At 37.1% G+C, this 26,318-nt stretch overlaps 1 protein-coding gene across 1 annotated transcript in view; it reads right to left on the bottom strand.

The window, feature by feature from the left end:
- The window catches only part of STARD13 (StAR related lipid transfer domain containing 13), a 603,909-nt gene that overhangs the window by 404,869 nt on the left and 172,722 nt on the right, over window positions 1–26,318 (bottom strand). Inside the window, exon 4 of the mRNA XM_044668262.1 lies at window positions 4,730–4,763. Within this exon, the coding sequence (XP_044524197.1) occupies window positions 4,730–4,763 (34 nt within the window). The remainder of the gene's footprint in view (window positions 1–4,729; window positions 4,764–26,318) is intronic.

Genomic DNA, 26,318 nt, shown 5'->3' with positions numbered 1-26,318 from the left:
ATGAAAAGGCACAGAGAGGTCATAAACTGTGCATTGCCCATAGCAATGATCCATCAAAGTATGGAAGAAATGAAGTAATGAGTAAAAATTTTTAAATGTAAAACAGATTTGCCACATGTATTCCATTTAATAAAAGATAGCTTCTTTGGGTTAATTGTTAAAGGATGGTGGTGGAATGTATTCAATTCATTGAATGTCAGAGTGGGAAGAGTTCTTAGAGACCATATAGTTCAACCTCCTCATTTTACAAGCAGGAAACTACAGACCAAAGAGCACAAATGACTTTCCCAAGGCCACACAATGAGATAAAGCAAAGTCAGGGCTTACTGCTAAATGGTATTTAACCTCTGCAGAAAATGTGGCTGATTTTTGCATTGAGTTAGAGCAAGTCTGCTAGTTGGCAAGCATTGATTAAGCACCTACTATATACATGGCACTGGGACACAGAGACAAAATGAAAAATATTTCCTTCTCTCTGATAGAAGCGGAGGGACATCTAATTTATCCAGATAAATAAAAACAAGGCATTTTGATGAGAGTGAGAGAACTAACCACTAAGGGTATCAAGAAAGGCTTCTCAGAGGAGAAGGAAGCGCCAGAGGGCTCCCTAAAGAATGTAGGATTCTGAGAGGTGAGAGTGAGGAGGAAATGAGGACTGAGGGAGGTGGTAGAGTACTAAATTAAGGAAATAGAAAGCAGGCTGAACAGAAGAGTTTGTGAAGGGGAGTCATATAAAATAAGTCTGGAAAGGTCTACTGGAAACAGACCATAATGGATGCCATTTATTTCCATTTCACCAAATTCAATATCTGACTTTTATCAGAACCAAGGCTCTACTAAAGTCTGATTTAAGTGAAAGAAGCCTCTGGTTATGACTCTGAAATAAGGTACTCCTTGTCCATATGACATGGACATTTTGTTTCTATGTCTATGTTGAAATCCCTGATCCCAGGATAGAGCTGTGTTTGTTAGGAAAATATAGTATGGTTGATTAGAAAAGGTCCCTCTTACATATTGTGATGGAGGATCTAGGTTGAGATCCCATCTCCACCTTTTACTCTCTCTTAGGCAAATCCCTTACCACTTTGACTGGTAGTGACCACTGTTTTCACTTAAATCACTCTTGGGTGGGACTTCTGTGTTGATAAAAGTCAGATGTTATATTTGGTTACAATGGAAATGAATGGCACCCATTATGGTTTGGCTCCAAGAGACCTTTCCAGACTTGGCTCCCCAAGACTCTGCTTCATCCGTTTCGTACTCTGAGTTTCAACCAAACTGATCTGTTTTCTGTTCTCTAACTTTCTAAATCTAAATCTGAACATTCCATGTTCCACCTCCAGCGCCTGGCCATCCTGCCTTACTTTCATCCTTTGGTTTTCTCATCTAGAAAATGAGGAGTTTGGAGAGATGACCGCTAAGATCCTTTTCTGCTCTAAATCTATGGTCCTTTCTGAATATATGATAGATGCAAACAAATGTCTGTAGTGATTCATGCCTTCCCCATGCTCACTGCTGTGGTGACTTCCTACTATGACTCTGAATGACATCTGGGCTTCCTCTTTAACCCCTAGTTGTACTATGGGAAGTAATAAGACTATGGACCAATCTGGCATTTTTAGTAAATAATAAAGTCCATTCAGGGGTCACTACCACCACCACTACGAATACTAAACTGCAGTCAAGGACACTTCCTTCTTCCTGTTTTACTGTGCACTGTGTGCCAGTATGTACTAACAGTGGCCTCTTCAGTCGACTCAAAATATTGCATCTCTCTTGACAAAAATATACCAAGCAGCTGTGTGCTGAGAAGGCCTAAAAGGCCTGTGGAGGAATCCAATTAGATATAAACCATGCCAGCCCTCACTCTTTAAAACAACCAGAAAGAATCACTTGCCACCAAAACTGAAATTAGCCAAAGATGTCCTGGAAGACAGAGAAAGAAAAGAATCAGAGTTATCCTCAACCTCAACTTGGTCTAATTTTTTTTTTTAAAGATCTATGGGAATTTGAGTTAGTTCCCTACCACATTCATCAGATTTACATGGACAGAAAAATTGCTCTCTGCCACTCTTCACTGATCTTTCCTACTCTCATGTTGCTTTCTCTAATTACTTCTAAAGAAATGGACTTGCCTCTTTCTGGTTTTCTGCTTGCCTGCTTTCTTATTCATTTCCCCTGGTGGAAACATAGCACCAACAGGCAATGTGAACTGCAATAAGCGTAAAACCAGGGACTTTTGTGGGCACAAATTCTACCTCCCACAATGCAAAAATCACAATATGAGATCTAACTATTATTAGACAGACGATGGATCACCAGTGCTGACCTTTTTGGAGATTAAACTGCAACAGAAAAATACTTGTCATTTCAAGAGTGAAAGTTGTGGCTGGTTTTCTTTTTCCTTTTCTTTTTTTTTTTGGCTTAAATTAGATGAGCAAAGGAAACTTTATCCTATAGTGGAGAAACATTAGGAATTTGGTTAGCCCATAAACAGAAAGCACCTACTCTGTGCTAATGGAACAGGCTAAGAGGCTCAGTGGGTAGAGTGAATAGAGATTCATCTTCCTGAGTGCAAAGCTGACTTCATACACTTATAGAAGTGTGACCCTGGGCAAGTCACTTAATCGTGTTGGCCTTAGATTTTCATCTGTAAAATGAGCTGGAGAAGGAAATGGCAAATCACTCCAGTATCTTTGCCAAGAAAACCCTAAATAGGGTCATGAAGAGTTGGACGTGACTGAAACAACAGAACGACAACAGGGGGATTAAAGAAGAAATTGTGAAATAATAGATGTAGTACAGTCCCAGAGTGATTCATTGGCTCAAATTAAACCCTTCAACAGATTTTTTAAAATGCTTGAGAGAACACAGGGATAAAGCTAGATCTTCCATTGTTGGGTCACTATTTTTTTTTAACAGTGGTCAGTTAAGTTAGGGAAGAGCACATTATACTCTTGTCTTCTTGCTTTCTTTATACATTAGGGTAGTCTATCACGAGTGCTGCTAGGTGTGGAAATAAGAAGACTTGGATTCAAATTCTGTCTTAGCCAATTCCTGAAAATATCCACTTATCCAAATGGTTAGCAGTATGTACCCATGCAATCACAGATCCTTTAAGCATTTCCCACATTCATTTTGCAAGATCATGGCAAAACCAGAATTTAAAGGTATTTCACAATATTTTGTAAAATTTGAGATTTAAAGGTACACCAGACATTTCAAGTGCTGTAGCCATTTTACCTGATTATGCAAAAACTAGAATTAAATGTATTCACCTCCTCTGAAAACAAACAAACAAAACCCTCATCAATTCTAACTTTTTGATTGTGGAATTTTCCTAGATAAAATTTTATACTCAAAATTTATCTCAAAGTCCTATGATATCATGGAATCCTGAGTTTTTCCTTTTTAAGTGCTAACTTTGTATATACAAAAGGTATAAATATATGTCATATCTATGTCCTATACTCAGTGTGTATATCTATAGCCTTGTTAGTGGGTTAGATAGGAGGCACCCAATGAATAGAATGCTGTATCTGGCATCAGGAAGTCTCATCTTCCTGAGTTCAAATCTAGCCTTAGACACATACTGACTATGTGACCTTGCACAAGTCACTTAACCCAGTTTGCTTCAGTTTCCTCATCTGTAAAATGAGGTGGAAAAGGAAATGACCAACCACTCCAGTGTCTCTGCCAAGAAAACTACAGATGGGGATACAGAGAATCAGACATGACTAAAAAAATGACTGAATGGCAATAATAGATATATCCTTCTTGGTAGAACCCATGCACTGAGATTTTTTAATAGTAATTATTGTTTTACATGAAGTCATTCATACTTTTTGGCTTATTCCATAGAGGAAAAAAACCAAATGTCTGCATGCCAAAGGACTGAGTTTCAATAATAAGTTAATAAGTTAATAAAAATTATGAAACAGAGTTTCAATAATAAGCTAACAATAATAATGACTTAATATGGATCAAAATCTATTGCTTTGCCCTTGTAAGAGTCTTGGGCTGGGGGCAGCTGGGTAGCTCAGTGGATTGAGAGTCAGGCCTAGAGATGGGAGGTCCTAGGTTCACAAGTTCTCGGCCTCAGACACTTCCCAGCTGTGTGACCCTGGGCAAGTCACTTGACCCCCATTGCCTAGCCCTTACCACTCTTCTGCCTTGGAGCCAATACACAGAAGTTAAGGTTTAAAAAAAAAGTCTTGGGCTGAGCAACTAAATCAACTCAGAGTAAGAGATTAGTGTGCATACAAATGCATCAGATTAGGCAATTCATCAGGGGGATTAAAAGGAGGAGAGGTCAACTAGGTGGGTTGAGTAGATTTAGAGCCAAGTCTAGAGTGGGGAGATCCTGTATTCAAATCTGAGCTCAGATATTTTCTGGCTGTGAGATCCAGGCAGTCACTTAATTCCTATTGCCCAATTCTTCTGCCTTGGAACCAAAATCTATAGTATTGATTTTAAGGTGAAATGTAAGGGTTTAAAAAGAAAGGAGATAGGAGTGACTAGGGGTCAGTAGGGCATAAGATGAATAAAAGCATGGATCCTTGGAATACTAGAGACTTGAAGAAATATTCATAACATCTTTCCACTACTATGCACAATTCTATCAGTATGACCATTCAATGTTAAATGACATGAAAACTGTGTATGGCTCCTCTAAAGTACCAAATTATCTAAAGCAAACATATAAGCACACGCCATAGAATGGACTTACCAGCTCTCTCCTTGACCTGTTTGTCAGGCAGCACCTGTAAGAAGAAAATCACTCTTTGATTATCTCAAAATCATTTCCCACCCCCAGTCATAAATGCCATTAATGGACAAAAAAAAAATCTAGAAAAGACTGAACACTTCCTGTCAAATGGCACACAGAATTCAAAGATTAAATGGCCTTCCAGGGCAAGAGGAGGTTATGATATTATCCAAATGGTCCTGGGTAACAATAGCTGCCAGAATACTCAGGTATAGGGAAAGTCAATCCGCGCTTATTCCTAAAAATTCAAAGCAGTGTTTGAGTGACAAGGCATTGTCATCCGTGGCTATAAGTGGAAGGATCTGCAAAAAAAATTCATTTAAAAATCCAAGGATGGTTTTCTAAAGAAAAGGGGAGATAAATAATTGAAGCCTATACTTTGATACAGTCTTCAAAATTATAGAATAATCTAGGTACTTACAGTATTAGGTCTGGAGTTGATAATAGAAAAAAGTGAAATAGGTGAAGTTTGCCTTTAGTGATACTATTTTTGATATATTTATCCCCTTTTAGGCCCCTTCTTTCAGCTAGCATCTATATATCAATGCTAAGTTCCTTCTTGAAAGACAGAAGGGTGTCAGGTAAAGGGAGACCCAGTCAAGAAATATTTATTACTTTTTATGTACCAAGCACTCATTGATAATAATTATAACTCACATTTGTATAACACTTTAAGGTTTGCAAAGTAATTTACAAATATTGTCTCGTTTTACACTTACAATATTTCTGAGGTAGGGTGCTATTATTATCATCATTTTTCAGAAGAGGAAACTGAGGGAGGAAGAGGTCAAGTGACTTGCTCAGAGACATGCAGCTAGTAAGCATCTGAGGCTGGATTGGCACTCAGATCATGATTCCAGGTTCAGCACTCCACATCTTGTGCCACCTAGCTCCCTAATTATTTAATACAAAGGTTAATTAATGCTGACGGCTGGTAATTCCACTATTCCACTCAACAATCAAAACCCTGCAGATAACAACTCTGGAAACTCAAAGAATATTGTCTGTGAGGACTGTGATGAATCAGGTCATAAAAGGCCACCATGTAACCCTATTTATCCCCAGAGAAAGATGTAAGTTTCCTGAAATCATCTGTACTTCTCCTCTTGGGATCATTTCCTTTTCCTGTCCAGATGGTCAAAAGCAAGGAAGACATCTATATCGAGGCTTCAAGTGTTTGGGTACTGTTTGTTCTAGCCATAAGCTCACAAGTATATCTTATGAGATTATTCAACATATGAATTCCCCAAAAGCATTGCATGCTATGTAAAATCATGGAAAAAAAAGAAATATCTCCCCCAAAACCATAGAACGAATGGGGGAAATGGGGTCAGGGAACAAAGCTAAAAAACTTTGTAGGTAATACATAAGAAAAGGTAGGAACTTGAAATGGCAGCACAGTTTTATATACAGTCACTGGTTAAGAAATACACAAATACTACAATAACTAGAGGCCATATCTGGGGCCGTGGGCAGACTGTACAAGCAAGGTGGACAGGCCATAATTAGGAGCCCCTAGAGAAGATTATGGCTGAAAAAGCTGAAGAGGATGATGTGTACCATAGACATTAATATGCTCTTTTACCTTGATAAAGACCTCAAATTTCCTTGTGGAAGAAGGTGTTGGAATTAGGGGTGCAGCTACTGTGAATTCTTACTCTTTCTCAAGGAAAAAATTGAGCAGAAGCAAACTTGAAATTTGAGTTACAATCAAAATGTTCCTTACTGTATCCACAGCATTGGTACAAATTCACACTTTCAAAACATGCCTTAGAGCAGAACTGAACTATACTCCTATGAATAATCTTTTAAACCCGACTTATTTGATTCTTTCCTGGATTTTTGTTTTGGCCCAAAGAACAAATCGTCTATGATGGCCAGCTTATTGGTGATGAATAGCTCCATATTTTACTGAGGTGGTTTTCCTATATCAGTCAGTCTGTTATTGAGACCTGAGAAGCCTGTCTTATGTTAGGCTCTGCTGGCATAGTTTTTGCAATGAATCAACCAACAAGCATTTATTAAGTGCCTTCAATGTGCCAGGCACTGTTCTAAGCATGCTGGGTAGACACCTTTTATAGAGAATTATGGGAGGATATGGACAAAAATTACATAGGATGAGAAGGGGTGGATTGGTCTTGTTCTAAACCCTTAGGAGGTGATCTCACTCACCCACATCAAAGAATTTAGTGGTTCATTGAAGTTGGAAAGTATAAGTTGTCTGATTAAGAGGGAAAAACATGGATCTCCTTAGCAACTCTTACAGCCTTGTAATTTCTCTAGGTTATAATAGCTATGAACTCACTGATTGTCCCCATTTGTCTGAGGATAACACTGTTTAAGGAATCTACTTTACCAAAGTGCTATGTAAAGGATATATATAATTGCATTTGGGAAAAGCTTCTTTAAGCAAGGCAAGAACACCCAGTTAAGAGGCATGAATGGAATAAGCTCAATCAATATCTGAGTATATTTTACTGGGAATTCTTCTTATTCCTTCACAACAGCCCAATGATCAATGGAGTAAGTGAAGACATGAATGACTTTTGACCAAATCTCAGCACCTGCCAGTTTTGAACTACAAAGAAACCATTTGTTCACCACCCAAAGTAGTAAACCATTCTAATAAGAACCAGCAAATAAAACTCCAAGGTAAACAAACCTGATGATAAAGGAATGATTCACTTTACTATTGGCTATTTTCTTTGCACAATTTCCACCTGCTTGTTTCAAACACAGAGATATATTCAGTAGAGGGCTGAATTCCACTAATATGAAACTGAGAATAAGATCCAAGTAGAAATGGAGAGGTTATCATTTTGCCAGTCCCAAAAGAGCTACCAATAATGCATTGTATATTTTCTTTGATGGGCATAAAACATATGAGCATTAAACACATGAAATGGATCTGGTTGATAATAATAGTGGTCTTCCTATCTTATAACCAAAATGATTTTATTTAATTCATTTGAAATGATTTGCCTAGCATAAGGTCTGCATTATAGGTGAATATGTAGGCAAAAGGGGAAGTTTAAAAATCATTGTAACCTGCAATTGTAGAGTCCAAATATCCTTTAATGGAGGAAAAATAAAACAAACTAATACAACTATGGCATTCTCTACCACGGGAAACTGACCAAGTAAACTGACAACTCAGTATCAAATTTCTTAACTTCTTCCACTAAATTCTCATTATTGACTGAATTTACTTTGGATTCAAAATATTGCTACACAGTCATGCAAAAACTTCAAAAGATTGCATGTGTTACATATTGCCTAGATTTTCTATGTTGGCTGAAGAGAAGACAACTGTCTTTTAGTGGCAAAACCTAAGTTTCTCTGCATTCAGAATTTCTCTGAAAAGATAGCTTTATTAAAAAAAAAAGCAAGGCAAGAAAAAAAACCCCTCAGAATTACTTAAAAACAATCATGGCCTTGTTTCTATTAGCTCTACTCTGATTTCTTTTGGGCCCAAGTTTCATGAAGCAGTGTTTATTTTCATGGTTCAACTGGTATTAATAGTTAAATTAAAATCTATTTCTTCTGACTTAAAAAAGGTTTAAATTATGTCTTTATTTTGAGTGATCCATGATTCTAGCCATGTGAGTACACTTTCCACCAACTCGGATTGTCATTGATCCATGCCTGGTCATCTTGTTGCCCATGTTTTACCACATATCATTTGAAGAATGGGTTCTTGTTCTTCTTTTATACTAAGGGACCCAGGTACCCATGTAGCTGTCCATCTTTCTGTTACCTGAATGGAGGTCCCAACTGCATCCTATTTACATCCACATTAGCCATCTTTCCTTTGCCCTTTGAGTGTGGAGTGCTTTGAAATTATTGTATTCCAGTTTTCACCAATACTTTTGACAACACTGGAGTTGAAATATTGGGTTCTTGCAGCAATGTGCAATGATAGTCTCTCTCATCCAAAGCCAAGGCCTGGGCCTTGAAGTAATCAAAAGTTTTTCAGAGTCAGAGATATGGAGCAAATTCAAACAAGACATGGAAGATGGTACACATAAATCCATAGAGACAGGGCAGGGAATGACTATTAGTCTGCTTTGTCTGGAATGCAGGGTATGTGAAAGTCATTTATGTTCTAATATGCCTCAGTTTATGCATCTGTAAAATGGGAACAATAATAGCCTCTGTTTTACATGGCTGCTATGAGGATCAAATATGCTAATAAAGTTCTTTGCAAGCCTGAAATCACTTTATAAATGTCTGTTATTATTATTAATGTGAATTATAGCCGGAAATCAAATTGAAGCCAGGCCATGGAAAGCCTTGAGAATGAGGAGACTTTATTTTATGCTTTGTATTATGGATAGCCCCTAAAGGCTTTTGAGCAGGGGAATGGCATGATTAGACTTGAGCATTCAAAGAATTACTTTGGCAGTGGTGCAAAAGGGAGATCAAAGAGGAAAGAGATTAGAAGGAGCGACCAGATAGGTCTTTCTAGGTGAGAGTTGAAAAAGGAACTAGAAAGGGTGGCAGCAGGTGGCAGTGGGTGTGGAAAAGTGTGGAAGAGAAGGAAGAGATAGAAGAAATAATTTCCAGGTAAAACTGATAGGACTTCCTTGACGACTTCATGAATATGAGAGCTGCGGTATAAATCATATGTACACCTCAAAGATGACTCTGAGGTTCTCTGCTAGGTGGCTGGAAGAATGGTGATATCATCTATAGAAAAAGACTCAGGGAAAGAGGGTAGGTTTTGGAGGAAAATGATGAATTCAGTTTTGGACATGCTGAGTTTTAGGAGTTGATACTGATGAAATATTGTATACAATGTGGAAGGGAGAGGTTTTTATTGGACTTTTTAAGGTGCTTTACAAGTCTATGTGTTACTGTTCTTGTTGTGAGTATTTAGGTGAAGATGGAGAGAAGGCAATTAGAAACTTGAGACTGCTTGTTAGATGAAGGATCTGTATTAGCACCCTCTTGGGCATCATTTGAATGAAAGGGATCATTTAGGCTATGGGAATAAGTGAGATCATCCAGGAAGAGATTGTAGCTAGAAATGAGGGCTAATATAAAGCCCTGGGAAATAGTACACTGGTAGTGGGTCATCCTTCCTTTTGAAAAGGACCAATGACATCAAGAGGTGATGTCTTTGTCTTGACTTGCAAGGGAATAGGATTTAAGTGAGTAGTTATACCAAATCCTCAGCTTCGTTCTCTTTCAGCATCATCTAAGTCCAGTGCCAAGACCAAAGTCAAGATAATTGGCAATTGGCCCAGGATACAGTGGACAACTTTGGCATCTTCAGTGTCTGACCAAGCTCTCGGAATTTCACAGCGCTTGCTTCAGCCACCTTCATGGCCCATTGGAATAAATTGTTCACGTCCACTTATTCTGCCAAGGGAAGCCTTCACATGCCTGGAATAGACATTCCCCTATCAGTTACTCTCTACATGGTTTAACCCACATGCCAAGGTAGTTTTCCTGGTGTGTGGCTTCTTGAAGCCATGGGTGAGAGTTGGATGAAAGGTGGCTGAGCAGCCCTCAAAAGGGCTTGGTTAGCCCTCACCCCAGAGGTATTGGAACTCCCTGAAGACCTTATAAACCCATATATTTGGTAGGTAGGAGAAGGAAGAACCAGATAGGGGGCTAAGCAGACTAAGAAGAAATGATCAGATATGTAGAAGAACCAGGAGGGAGAAGTATCGTAAAAGCCAAAGGAAGAGTTTGTAATTAGAATTTTGACTCTAATTAGACCCAGGACTCTAAATCCCAATTTTCCATGTTCCTTTTCACATTACGTACTAACGTAGGAAAGATATAAGTTTTGCCTCTTGTTCTTTTCACCTGATCTTGGTTTGTGGAGGTGGATGAGGTGAGAGGAAGGAGAATTTTACTCAGGTTTTTACTTTTGTCCTTTTATTTCTTCTGCTTCACGTGATTATTAATACATCTTACAAAATATAATACTGGGAATTATTAGATATTAATTTTAATCTTACAAGAGAGAGAATATCAATAAAGAGGAAGTAATCAATGGTATCATATAATGCAGAAAGGTCACAGGATGAGGACTGAGAAATGGCTATTACATTTGAAAAATTAGGTTACCAATGACATTGTAGAGTAGCTTCAGTAGACATCTAAGAATATAGCCAGGTTGCCAGGGTTTGAAAATTTATTGGTAAGAAAATGGAGTGAATGTAGATTAATTTTGCTAGAATTTTGAAGATGAACAGAATCTCAAAATTAGAAGCTACATAGTCTGACCTTTACTTAGACAAGAGTTTCCTCTACAATATTCTGAGTAATTATCCAAGCATTACTTTAAATCCTCTAGTAAGGGGGAATCCACTATTTCTAGATTCAATTCATTCAATTTTTGGATAACTAATTCTTAGGAAATATTTCCTTAAATTGAACTGAAATCTGCCTTTCTGCATCCTTCAGTAATTTTTCTTCTGTTTCCTGAGGTCAAGTCAAACAAGTCTAATCTTTAGGATAGTACTTCAAATATTTGAAGGCATCTATCACAATCTTCCTAAGTTTTCTCTTCTCTAGGATAAAAACTCTATTCTCTCTCAACTGATGCTCACAACAGCATGTTCTATTGAGACCTTTCTCTCCTGGCCATCTCTCTTTAGACACTTTCTGGCTATTGGTGTTGTCCAGAAAATGTCTTTCTGTACCTAACAAAGTACTTGAGATGTAGACTGACCAGGGCAGACTTCTGTAGGATGATCACTTCCTTCATTCTAGACATGATGGCTTCCTTAATTAAGCTTAAGATGACATTGTTTTTTCTTTTCTTTCTTTCTTTTTTTTTTTTTTTTTGGCTTCTGTATTTGCCCTGATTAAATATTGAGACTGTAGTCCACAAAAGCTCCTGAATCTTTTTTCAGATGAACAATTATCTAGCTAGTCTGTCATTGCCCTGTTCTTGTGAACTTGATGTTTTGAACCTAAACATAAAACTTTATTTCTATTACATAATTTATTCCTATTATACTTCCTCTTATTAGGTCTGGCCCAATTTTCTGTTCTGTTAAAATGTTTTTATATCCTGATTGTCCCAGCATTCCATTTATAAATATGATTAACAGGCCATTTATACTTTTTTCCAAGTCATTGATAAAAATGTTAATTAGTACATCATTAAACATAGATCACAGTTGATAATAATTATACTTTGGATCAGACCATTCTATTAGTGCTGAATCCATGGTGTTATTGTCTAGCCTATTTCTCTCCATATACTCCACCAAAATATGAAGAGAGACTTTGTCAAATTCTTTGCAAAGATGTAGATAAGCTGTATCTAATATATTCCCCAAATCTGCTAGTCTAGTGATTTTGTCAAAAAAGGAAATGAGGTTAGCATAATACAATTTTTTCTTGATAACAGCATTTTGTCACTTTTTTTTGCTGCTTCTTTTTTCAAGAATTTACTATTATGGATGAATACATTTAACTAATTAAAAATTATTTAAGTATTATAATTTTTCATATATACTCTGTAGGTTTTCATCAGGATTCTACTGCTTCCAAAAAGAGTGCTTCACTAATTATCCTTTTAATAACATATCCTATAATCTCGCAAGGAACCCATGTCAAACTCACTGGCTTTTAGCTAAAAGTGCCCCCTCTTTTCCGTCTTTTCAAAATCAACCTATTATTTGTGCATCTCTAATCCTGTGGCACTTCCAGACTAAAAGGTTTTTGTAAGAATAGTGATACTGGCTCAACAATCACATCTGTCAGTTTTTTCAGAACCGTGTGATGTATACACTGGGTTCGATGACTTGAATTCCTTATTCACACTATTTCTCTACTTATCTTGGGTTTCAATTTTCATCATCTCTCCATTGTAAAAGTCATTCATCTTGATAAAGAAAACAGAAATGAAATTAGGTTTGAGTACTTCTGCCTTTTCTTTATAAACCATTAAAATCTTTCTGTAACCTAGAAATCCTATCAAATCACTACTTCGATCCTTCTGTTTTCCTCAATGTACCTAAAATGTCACTCACATTTCTTACCAGTCTCTGCTCATTCTGAATGTTTGCATTCCTGACACTAATCTTTCAAGATCATACCACACATCTACATTCATCATTCATTGTTTGTGCACAGATATTTTTAAAAAATCTAAAATGACCAATGAGATCTCTACGCATATACATAGGTCTCTTTTTCTCCTTGTCATAATGGTTTCTCTTTTTCTAGAACTTTATTCTTGAGAGCCTCTCATTCTTTCCAAACGGTTTTTCCCCATAGAATTTTAGGCCAGGGGACCCTACTAATCTTTTTCTTTCAACTCTTTGAAATCAGCTCTCTTCACATCAGTAAATATGACAGACTCTGCCTAGCTTTTGTCTCCTTCTAAATCATAGATTAAGAAATGGACTAGTTCCTTTTAAGGTTTATTTCCATCATTTCCACCCCAGCAACAAGTCCTTTGTGTTTAGAATCAATTCATGCTTCTTGTCATTTTTTTTAAACTCTTACCTTCCGTCTTGGAGTCAATACTGTGTATTGGCTCCAAGGCAGAAGAGTGGTAAGGGTAGGCAATGGGGGGCAAGTGACTTGCCCAGGGTCACACAGCTGGGAAGGGTCTGAGGCCAGATTTGAACCTAGGACCTCCTGTCTCTAGGCCTGGTTCTCAATCCACTGAGATACCCAGCTGCCCCCTTTGTCATTTTTTTAAAAGGAGAAATTATCATTAAAGCAAGGAAAAATTATTATTGGCTTAGCTTCTGGAATTTACATAGCTCTAAAACTCGCAAGAAGACATCATCATCTTTTAACCAGCTTATTACTTCCCAAACTGGCTTTTCCCTTCCTGAAATCTGTTAATAAGAAAACAAAGTATTTCTCACAAGCATGACAAAATTATCTGATTTCATTATGGATGCAACTTTGTTCAATAATCTGTTGAGAACTATGCCTCTGAGTTATGCATTATCCTATTTCTATGCTTAAAAAGCTATATTTGTAGACATGCTTGCAGACTGGAATAGTAACCATAAGGAATATTTCTAGGGTCTTCTAATGCAGTAAACCTCACCAATATAGTGAATGAGTCTAGAATGATGTTATTTAATAAGCCATGACATTTAAATAAGCATATAACATCTGGGCCTAATAAAAAGATTTTTACATTTTAAAATTCATCTGTAAAGAAAACATAAAATTCTATAATCCTATAGCATAACAGATTAGAGATAGCACATGATATATTTGGGTGACTCCATTTCCTTCCTGATGAGTAGATATAAAAAGGCATCACTCCCCCCATCTTTTTTTGTGTTTTATGTGGTATTGTGAAAAAAAATCCTAGAAAGCATGTTGAAGGAAAACTAAGTTCCTTAATTATAGCATATTTTCTGACTTCTAGTTCAATCATATATAATATGACAGGGATCATTCTAAAATAACAATATGGGGGATTTAGCTTCCAGATCAATATTTTAAGTAACAGTTTTATAAAGCTGATAAAAGCACAAAGACAGAACATTCATCTCTTTGTATCAGTTGGGGTTAGGCAGGGTTCAGGGAGTCAAAGATATGACCACTCCCAGGGGTGTGTGTGATTGAGGAAGACTAGAGACAAAGGTCATGGGAGTTGAGGATATTGAGAAATTGGGAGTCCAGGGTCTTCAATGTAGGGCCCTGGTAGGGGTAGGGATGAGGAAGATTGTGAGTGGTAACTGAACTCATTAGAGAGGAAGAGCATTGATCTGAAGGCCTGTAGGTGATAATCTGAAAGACCTTGACAGATTGATAGCAATAGCTGACAATAAATAGTACTTGAAGGTTTGAAAAGCACTTTACAAATATTATCTTATTTAATTCAAGGGTATGGAGTATATCAGGTGTTCTGAGAGGACTAACACATCTGGTATAAGGATTTGTGGAATGCTTTTATAGGCTTCTCACCTACCTTTGATATTTACCTTTTACCCAGTTCTCACCTGTGGCTCCAAGAAGTTGTAGCATGTGTAGCAGCCACATTCTGGTAAAACCACCTAGGCAGATGGGCTAAATCAGGGTGAAGGTTAACTGACAGGCTTCAAACTCATCAGTGACTTAAGGGGAAGTCTATCCCAAGCATGTAAAGATTTTCTTTGGTGGAATGGGCAGAATAGAACAGTTTTTCCCAATAGCCATGAAGGCAGCTGAAGCAAGTACTTTGGAATGCCTAAGTTTGGTCATACATTGAAGACGTCAAGGTCATCCAATGTATCCTGGACCATTGCCAGTCATCTTGACTTTGGTCTTGCCACTGGGGGGACTTTGGAAGAAAGAATGAGTGAGGCTAAGGACTTTGGCAACTCTGTCTCACTTAAATCCAACTCATGGACAAATCAAGATATCACTCCCATCATGTTATTGGTCTTCAAAAATGAAGGACAAACATCAACTTGATCCAATTATTATGTAAAATAAATATTGTCATTATCCTCATTTTGCAGAAAACTAAGCCTTACAAAAATTAAATGACTTGCCTATGATCACTCAATTAGTAAGTTTAAGAGGATATGCATACACATGCACATACACACATAGATCATTTTAAAAATCTCTTTTCAGAAAAGTTGAATATGCCAAAACAAGGCATAATATAATAAAAAGTGAAATTATATTATGTAGTCATTGGCTTGAACACCTTTGGACTCCTTTGTCTTGGAGTTCTCTGTATCAATGAAATTATTGGTTCAGCTCCTGTCCCTACTTATTAAGCAGTATGGTATAAGAATAAACAAAAGGCTCAATAATCTTTTTGGCTCTGAAAAACTTCAAAAATTATTTTGTCTCTTTCTAAATTTCTATTTTATTGGAAAATGAGGGGATGCCCTTCATTTGGGGAATGGCCGAACAAATTGTTGTATCTGTTGGTGATGGAATACTATTGTGCTCAAAGGAATAATGAAGTGAAGAAATTCCATGTCAACTTGAATGACCTCCAGGAATTGGTGCAGAATAAAAGGAGAGGAACCAGAACATTATACACAGAGACGGATACACTGTGGTACAATCAATTGTAATGGACTTCTCTACGAGCAGCAATGCAATGATCCAGGGCAATTCTGAGGGACTCATGAGAAAGAACACTTTCCACATCCAGAGAAAGAACTGTGGGAGTAGAAACCCAGAAGAAAAACAACTGCTTGATCACATGGGTTGATGGGGATATGATTGGGGATATTGACTCTAAAGGACCACCCTTGTGCAAATATCAATAAAATGGAAATAGGTCCTGATCAATGACACATGTAAAACTCAGTAGAATTGTGCGTTGGCTATGGGAGGGATGGGGGAAGGGGAGGGAAAGAACATGAATCTTTTAATCAGGAAAAAATATTCTTAATTAATTAATTAAAATAAACAAATAAATTTCTATTTTATTTCTATTCACCACTTAATGTTTGTCAATATTTTGGAATAAGGAAGACCCGAATTAAAAAATCACTTCAGACTCTTACTAACTCTGTGACAGTAATCAAGTTACTTCACTTCAGTTTTTTTGTTTTGATATAGGGATATCTACCTCATGGTAATTGTGAAGGTGTGCCAAAAAGTCTAAAGGCAGTGATAAATCGTAGTAAAGCTAGTAAAACACACCACTGCCCTAAGACTTTTGGAATACTTGATCTCTCTCTCTGTCTCTCTCTCTCTCTCTCTCTCTCTCTCTCTCTCTCTCTCTCTCTCTCTCTCTCTCTCTCTCTCTCTCTCTCTCCCTACCTATTTTATGTATGTGTATATATTTATAATGCTTTGCAAATATTAAATTGTCATACAAATAGTAATTCTTAATATTATTATTGACTTCAGATTTCACTCTTGGTCAAAAGTATTATCTCCAAAGATATCAGTCCACTTACAATCTAGCTCCAATTTACCTCTCCAGACTGATTTTATATTACTCTTTGTCATATACTCACTCTTCCAGCTGAGCTAATCTACTTACTATTACCTAAAGTCTGTAAGACTTGACAGCTGATCAGATATGGGAGGAGGTACAGTAGTGTTAAGGAGGGCAAGTCACAGATGATTCCAGGGTTGTGAACCTGGGTGACTGGAAGGGTGGCAATCCCTTTGAAATAACTAAAGAGAGTTTAGAGGAATAGCAGGCTAGGATATGGGTGAGAAGAGAATAATAAGAGTGCTGGGGAGATAACAAGTTCTGTCTTGAATTTGAGATGCCTAAGGTATAACCAGGGGGAGATATCCAGCAGCTAGTTGGTAATGAAAGAGATTAGGGCTGGATACCGAGACCTGTGAGTCAACTGGGTACAGATAATCATTGAAAAAAGAATAGATGAGATCATAAAGTATAGAGAAAGAAGCAAAGGACCAGGATAATGCTTTAATGTTTCGCTGATATATTAGGTTATTTTTCCCCTCACAAAGCACTACTTTCAGAGTTATTTAAAACCTTGGGTCATTTATTTAAGACCTCATTCCTTCTCTAAATTCCACTTTTGGTATTAACCCTCATGCCTTAGGCTTGAACTGAATTGGTCTAATACAGAGGAAAGGAAAAGAATCAGGTTACTAAGTTATTTCTGCACAGCTGTGGCAAATATGAGAAGCTGAATGATCCAAATTCTCAGTCTAGTTCCAGCTCAAATAATTTATATCAGATAAAAGCTAATCTAGGAAAGAACCCAAGGTTCCCTAAGAAAGCAAATTGTTCAGAAAGGATTTTTTCCCACCCACTGTGCTAAGAAAATATTGAAAAAAATATTCATAAGGTGATTAAGGCATGTGTAGAGAATCATTTTCAGTTCTATTTTGGAAGCCTCAAAAAAGACAGAAAAGGTTTGTGAAGGAAGAGGTAGATAAATAACAATAACCTTTCAAAGTTTTTGTTTTTGTTTTTACTGTTGGCAATTGGAAGTTCAAAAGTAACATGGGTAATTGAAAGCCATTGACCACCTCCCACTTAAAATTCTTTCATCACTAAATTTGTAATCTGTTGCCTGCCAACATCTGTTTCAATGTCCTTTTTGTGGAATGAATTACATAAAACTTTGCTCGGCAAAAAAATTTTTTTCCAAAAAGGGGAAAAAAGCATCCTCCAAACAAAGAGGATAGGAGAAATTGAGTTAACCAGGGCCAAAGATTTATAATAAAAATGTGTACTTTGTGTTCATAGGATCCAAAGGTTTAGAGTTGGAAAGGATCTTAGGAATCATCTGTCTTATCTAAGAGTGTGCTGGGTAAATTTTAACAACTGGCTCTCCAAACTTTTTCTAAACTTAAACTGAATATTTAATATTTGGGTCTTAATAATTCACACCCCTAGGTTCATCCCATCTAGTTTTATAGATAGGGAAAATCTCCTGGGGCCTCTGACCTCTCTCAAAAGATAGGGAAAGCAGCTCCATAGGAACTAGAACTACAATTTAGTCGAGATAGAGAACTGCCAGGTGAGGAAACTCCTTCTACCAACACAGGTCAGTATCTTCTTAGCACCTTATTCTCTTACAGAGTTGTCTAGAACAGAAAAGTTATGTGTGTTCCTTGCCTGGGTAGCATGTGCATAAATTTAAGATTTATTTCTGTTACTAAGAAAGTGCTCCTAAGAAAATAGAGAAGAAAAGAGACTATCAGTTATTCAAGCTTTAACAGGCATTATTTCATTCAGTCTATTTTCCTAATAGCTAAAGGAGACACACACACACACACACACACACACACACACACACACACACACACACACANNNACCCAATACACACACACACACACACACACACACACACACACACACACACACACAGAGAGAGAGAGAGAGAGAGAAAGAGAGAGAGAGAGAGAGAGAGGAAGAGGAAGTTATAACATTGTTAGGGAGAGGATCAAGTATAATAAAAATTAATTCTGGACTATGAGACTCATTGGGGGAAGGTAGACCTGGGTGAGACTTTGCAGTGTTGAACTTCTAGGGGAGTGTATTTTTAGGAATTAGGAGTAATTGGAAAGGAAAAGCATCCCAGAAATTCAAAATTTTGCCTTGACCTTTGTGAAAGAGGATTCTTTACTCTATTGTCTATCATGATTTAACACTAACTTGAGTGCCCCTACTTAGTACCTCACTAGACTGAAGACAGGATTAACTCCCCCTTATCTACTTTTGAGTTGAATCAACAAAAGATTAAACACCCTACTTAGTACTAGGCTAGAAGCTAGCAAGGTACTTAGAGAATTCACACCCTTAGAAATTCAAGCAAATCAGGAAACTGTGAACATTTTTGATTCAATCAGCTAGGAATCTGTGAATCTTTTTGATGAGAACTAGCCATTTCTTCTCTGTTGAGATATAGGCAAGCTTATTGATTATACTGTTCATTGCCGGCTATACCCAGAGCTTTCTAACTCTTCTTGAAGAAGGCATTAATTCCATCATACAGCACTGAGTTGTAGAAAAAGTGTTTGATTTATAATAAAAAAGGTGCAGAACTTTGCAGTAGAAAATAAAAATATTGGATCTAGAGTCTAAAGGATCTGGGTTCAAATTCTGACTTCTATTTCTTACCTAAATGGCCTTGAGTAAATCACTGTATTACTTACTCTCAGTTTCAGTTTTCTGATCTGTCAAATGAAGAGGCTGGACTAGATGATCTCTGAGATTAAAATCTATGATATGATTTATCGCAGATAAAAATACTCATATGACTATAAGCTATACTATAAATTAAAGACTTAGGTTCAAATCTGGTCCTTGGTATTAACTAAATGTGTGACTATGGTAGCTCTTTTCATCAAATTTAGAAAAGTTCTGTGTACAGATCCAGTTATATACTGTAAAGGTGTGATTCAAGCACCAGTTTAGGTAGGTTTGGAAGCTTTCATCACAAGGTTGGCCGCAGAATGCCTAATTTTTCCCTACAGAAACTCATGAAGCGAATCTACCAAATCACAAGGGGGTGGTGAAATGTGAAAGGGGAAGTGGATCATTGTCATCTTGAAGTATTTTGTATTACAACTATAGTAATGGTATCTTATCCCCTCCTAGGAACCTGTAAACTCTTGAGAGCAGGAATGATATTTTAGCTATCCTTTGTCTCTTGTCTAGCACCTAGGATAGTTATATGCATCTATTAGGCACTTAATACAAGTTAGCTGCATTGATAAATTGAATGATGAAATAGAAAATATTCTTATTTTTCACTATGATGATGCTTCTTAAGTATATGTGCTTACATGAGCATGCATGTGTACATGCACACAAATCCATGTGTGCACACACATACACACAACTCCAAAACTTTCATCTACTTTTCATCTAAGATTTCATAAAATCATAAGACTTGAAGGAATCTTTTTCTAGTCAGTCATGCAGTTAAGTCATCTCAGAAAAGCCCTCAAGTACTCAGCTGTGGCAAAGTCTTACACAACTCCTACATAACAATTTTGGATGTTTTTAGTATGCTTTAAAACTCAACAGAGTCTACAACAAAGAAACGAATGACTAGCAAGTTAGAATATGTACACCTTTTTTTTTTTTTTTTTTTTAGGTTTCCTGAAATTACTCTAGTCCTGAAATTATTCATCTTAGGTACAGTTAAACTTTGTAATGAGGCATATTATCATAGTTAGGGATAGTGTGGCTCAACTTTGGAAGAAGCAAAGTGTGGGAGTGTTCTGGGTTATATTTGGCCAAAGGATTCTATAACCTCTAAAAGCTTTGTCTACTGCTTTTCTTGACAGGCTCCTTCTTTGATCCATCTGGCACACATGTCTCCTTCCCATTTGGGGCACATTAGGATGTTAGATTATATTTGTAGGTGATCCTAAGTAAAGCTTTAGGATAAACACTAAACTATGAGACATTATCTTATAGAACTCTTGGCAGGTGGGTGCCAGGTATTCTAAGTTCTTAGTTGGCTTATACTCCAAAGATTAGATAGGCAAAGCACATAAACTGAATAAGTATAGAGAATGTCTGCCAAGGCCAATTTTTATTCTTTCTCTTTCCATTTTCCCAATCTCAAATCCCTTCAAGCCAACTTTTATAAACACACACACATGTGTATACATAATATATATTTATAATATCAGAATAGAATTTGAATTAAGACTTCAGAGAAGAAAATCAGAATAAACTAAAATAATACTTTATAATTAGTTGATGTTTCTATAACAGTTTCAAAACAAAAAGTACAATGTGAGTGGGAAGGAAATTTTGGAAAAACGGGAAAAGGGGCCCTGAATGTAGAGATTTTTTTTAATCCTGAATTCAAGAAGTTTATCAAATAAGCCAGAAAGAAAAGATATATTTGTTATATCCCCTGATCCCAAAGCTAGACAATGACCAAAAAAGTCATCCATCCTAACATTTTGTTAAGAAATAAACCAAATGGTGGGCATGGTGATGGGGACAATGGTATCTTTGCTGTCTTCTCTGAGAGGAAATATTTCAAGAAAATGTTTCCTCTAAACCAGTACTATACCTTTTATTATAATGAGGGGGGTGAGAGTAGTTTTTTTCCTGAAAAGTGTTCTTGCTGTTCTTTAGACCAGTGGCCTTCTAATTCTTCTGATCATATGCCTCATTAGAAAAAAAAAATAATGTGAGAATGCACTTCTATAGACAACCAAAATGGCCCTATGGCTAGGTGAAAGAGATGGGCAGATAGCAGACAAGAGAAGCATAGTTCTTCACATTTCAGTCCAGACTTGAGGAACTTCCTGAATCCATCTTCAAGTCAAAAGGCCAATGTCCCTGTAGTAGTTGTAGGTACTGCAGATGAATATTTTGGTGATTCCTCCTAGTCCAGCCAGTTGAACTCTAATCCAATCCAATCCAACAATAATTTCTTAAGTGTCTATAAAGGTTTTATGCTAGCCACTAGGGAAACAAAGGTTCATGCAAAGCAGACCTTGCCTCATGATGCTACATTATTTAATGTAATTAGTCCTTGTGGTTGATTGAGGGATCCTACTTGAATTGTTGCCAAGGGTCAATAGAATCAGGGCTATGATTAACTGTGCTTTTATATTCTTCCTTCTGGTGACCCTAAGGAGAGAAGTGCTGAGCTGGTTTCAGCAGCTTGGTAGAGCTGATAAACTACCTGAAAAAGGGTCACCATTTCCCACTTAACTCCCATGAAGGCCAAGGAGCATACAAGGTCTACCTAAGGAGTTACATGTCCTATTGTTTATAGAAAGTGACTCTAATGGTGATTGATATTCTTCAGAGTCTAACACATGCTTCTGATTTTTCCTGGATTCTTAAATTTAGGAGGGACCTTGAATTCAAGGAATCTAGTATAATTTTTTCATTTCACTAATGAGAGCACAATGGATCATAAAAGTTAATAGAATTTACAGGTTTTCAAAGTGATTTCCTGACCATTGTCTTATGAAGTAGGATTTAGATCTAGAAGAGATCATCTATTCCAAGTCCCACATTTATAAGTAAGGTAACTGAGGTTCATAGAGATGAAGTGACTTGATATATTTAGGTTGTGATCATACTTTAGAATTAAAGCACACAATGACTATAACAAAAATAACACAAGTGTTCCTAAGAACCATAGTTCAGGTTCTATGAAAAGTCCTATTTTTGAGGGTTCTTGAGATTCATTTTTTTCTGCCTGGCTAGTCAAATCACAGGACCTAGTTCACAGTGGGTGCTTAATAAATGCATGTGACTTTAATATGTTTGATGAATTAGGACTTCCTTTCACCCTCCCTTGATTCCCATGACTACTAACTTAGTTTCAATCCTCAACATATCTTTCCTGGACTATTGAGAACTTGTAAAGCTAATTACTTCTTGCTAAAAAGTTCCTATGTTTATCCATCTCTTACCTCATTCTATTGTCTTTTGGTGTTCACATTATACTTTCAACAAAGATGCCTGTATCCAAAAATTTTTCTTTCCTTTTTTGTTAAACTCTTACTTTCTGTATGAGCCAATACTGGATATTTTTGTCTTAGAGTCAATACTGGTTATCGGTTCCAAGGTAGAAGAGTGGTAAGGCTAGACAATTGGGGTCAAGTGACTTTTGTAGGCCCATATAACTGGGAATAGTCACATAATCCTCCTCAACTTCAGATTCCTCAATTGAGAAGTGAGGATGTAAGAACTCCTCCAGTTTTCCATTTTTAATCCTTTGATCTTTGCATTTCTAACAAATAGCACAGTTCATTTTACATGTAGCTAGGTGCTCTTAAGGAAAGAATACTAAACCTGGAGTCAGGAAGACAAGTTCAAATGCATCCTCAAATATTTAATAGCTGTGTGACCTTAAAAGTCACTAAACCCCTTCCTGCCTCAGTTTCCTTGCTATAAAATGGAGATAATAGTAGCATCTCCCTCCTAAGAGTGTTGTGAGGATCAAATGAGATAATGTTTGTAAACTGCTTAGCACAGTGCCTGGCACATAGTAGGCCTTATGTAAATATTATTATTATTACTGTTATTATTATTATCATACACCATTTGTGCAATAACACTTTTAAAATGAAAAGAGCCCAGGATATCTTTGGAGAGAATAACAATACAGTCATATCTTGCTCTCTCAAATTTAGATAGTGTTTCATACTTTTCAATGCACAGAGTGTCAGGCCAAGAGTCAGGAAAACTTGAGCTCAAATTTAGTCTCAAATACTTATTGATTATGTGACCCTGGGCAAGTCATTAAATCTCTACCTCAGTTTCCTCATCTATAAAATGAACTGGAGAAGGAAATGCCAGATCACTTCAGTATTTTTGTCAAGAAAATCCCAAATGGGGTCAAGAATTGTCAAACATAGCTGAAAAATGATTGTATATATAAATGTTAGCTATGATTACTCTTGTCATTTTAATATAATTTTGATAGGCTTAACAACCCCAGGAAATCTCTAGCAAAGTTTCCATCATCCCCATTTTACAGATGAAGAAACTGAGGTAGAGAGGCTAAGTGATTTATGTAGGTCAGTTATTCCCAAAGTGGGCGCCACCACCCCATGGTGGGTGCTGCAGCAATCCAGGAAAGCAGTGATGGCCACAGGTGCATTTATCTTTCCTATTAATTGCTATTAAAATTAAAAAAAATTAATTTCCAGGAGTGCTAAGTAATATTTTTTTCTGGAAAGGGGGCAGTAAGTCAAAAAAGTCTGGGAACCACTGATGTAGGTCATTCAGTAAGGTAGAGAGAAAACCAAAACACAGATGCCCTTGATGCCCACTCCACTCATCTTTCTGCTAGAATACAAATCTCCTGAGTCTTTCTCAAAGGTGCTGAAGATGAACGGAAGGAAAGGAAGAATGATAAAAATAAATGGCATTTATGAGGTGTTCTAAAGTTTCTAAGGTGCTTTGCATATGTAATCTCCCTTGAGGAAAAGTCCAAAAAGCACTCTTTTTTTTTGAGTGGTTTGAAGCTTTTTCTACTCTCCGGCGGAAAACCCCAGAGAGGCTTTTCACAAAAGTTGGTCCCAGCAGGTCTTATGAAAGAGAATTCGAATTTTTGGCCCAATATCTCCCCTTTGTCACAGGATGCTACACAGACTGCGTCACCTAACATTTACTCCCCTGCCAGCCTGGGGTCTGCTAGGAGGGTACTTGTTCTACAGATTGGTCTGCATAACCCAAGACAAAAGGCAGCAAAACCAAAGTAAGAGCCAGCACCAGCCTTTTCTGAATGCCTCGCAAGGACATGTGTGAATCCCAATCTTTCCTGAGCTGCTCAGTGTGCTTGTCTGATTTAAATAAACCTTTTCTGTTTGCTGGGCACACACTACAAATTTGCTTCTTTGAGTCAGATGGAAAACTGAATATTCCCTCTGAGGGCCCTTTCCTTCTTTACCTCGGACATGTGCGTGGCTCTGTTTCAGCTGTAACTGATGGCCATCCTGTATACGTTCACAATAGGGTCACATTATCTCACTGCCTTTTGGCTCCTTGGGGGAAAAGCCATGTGACCAACTGATTTTATGCTTATCCGCAATGCAGACAAACATATCATTTTCATTTTTTTTTTCTGAGCAAGCAAAATGACCTTCCTGAGAAACACTCAAGGATTCTTTTGGAGGACACACTTAAATTGTTCCTGCTGCATTTCTATTCCAAGGTGCTGGGTGACACTTGGAACAGAAAATTGCTATTTTCTGGATGATTGAATTAGTAAACTAAAGATGAAAGAAAAGCTTTTCATTTTAAATGCTTTTCATAATGATAGTTATTCAGAATGATACATTATGTGTGCATATGAACTCATTGGTAAATCTAAAGGATACAGGAGGGAAATTACAAAGTTTAATTACCTTGCCTTTAAGCAAATTATAAAATAAATGGTCCCTTTCCTCCTTTTCTTCTGGTAACCTCTTCTGAATGGCTAATGAAAGGCATTTGAGTGGATGGTCTGAGTTCTGCATGATTCTTTTGTTAACATTTGCTTTTCATTCCAATTAAAGTGACCTCTTTCATTTGGGGCTTCCTTTGCCTACAGTTCTGGATAGTTTATTTTACCAAATTTCAATTGGAAAAAAAAGTGGGGGTGGGAGTGGGGAGCATTTGCTTACAATGTTATGCAAGTTCAATTTACGAAAATTCTTTTGAACCAATATAAATCCTAAATTCTGTAACACTCCTTAATAAAGGGAAAGATATACTTCTGTCTTAGAATCAATAGTGTGTATTGGTTCCAAGGCAGAAGAGCAGTAAGGGATAGGCAATGGAGGCTAAACAATTGGGCTAGGGTCACAAAGCTCAGAAGTGGTTGAGGCCACATTTGAACCCACGACCGCCTGTTTCTAGGCCTGGCTCTCAACCCACTGAGTCACCCAGCTGCCCCCATAGTGACTTGTTTTCTTTCTAATCAATTAATGGTAACACTGTCTGATGAGGATGTGCAGAAGAGGCAGGTGATCACTAGCCTGCATGTGAAGGATGAATTTGATTTAGAAGAAAATAACAGCTAAGACAAATGGCCATTGATTCCCATAGGCCAATTTTCTGCTTCTGCAGTTCAATTTCATTCTAGTCAAAGGTGGGAGCAGTATCTGATTTTATTCAAGAATTTCTTTGGTTCATTTGTGGTTTCAAGATCTTTGGGGACATCAAATCAGTTTTGCACTAATCCCAGGGGCTCAGGTGAATTTTGAGTAGGACTGAAGTGGCCATTGGAACTCTTTTGTATGTGACTAGATTTTGAAATGGAAATATAAGGTTCCTAAAATGAAAAATGAGAACTTGTAAAGCTAATTATATCCTTGAACTTATTACTAAAAAATACCTGTGTTCATCCATCTCTTAGCTCATTCCATTATGCCTTTTTTCTTATTGTCAGTACAGGTATCTATGTAGAATCTAGAAGCCAATTATAAATATGAAAAATGATAAAGGCTGGTATAATAATATAAATTAGTAATTTAATTAAAGCCATGCTGATAGATAAAGTTATCAGACCACGAGCTTGTAAGCATTCAAAACTGCCGCCTCCATTACTGTCTCTTGTTTCCTGGCCAAGAGCCTACTCGCAAAGAGCCTCTCCCTCCTAACCCAGGAGATTTTAAACCCTCTCTGCGTCAAGGTAGACCTCCCCATGCCCCAAAGACCCGGAAACGGAAACCAGTTGGACC

Source organism: Gracilinanus agilis, chromosome 3 (assembly GCF_016433145.1).
Source record: "Gracilinanus agilis isolate LMUSP501 chromosome 3, AgileGrace, whole genome shotgun sequence".
Taxonomy (NCBI): Eukaryota; Metazoa; Chordata; class Mammalia; order Didelphimorphia; family Didelphidae; genus Gracilinanus; species Gracilinanus agilis.
Note: the sequence above shows the minus strand (reverse complement) of the source record. Positions and strands in the feature narration are given on the sequence as shown.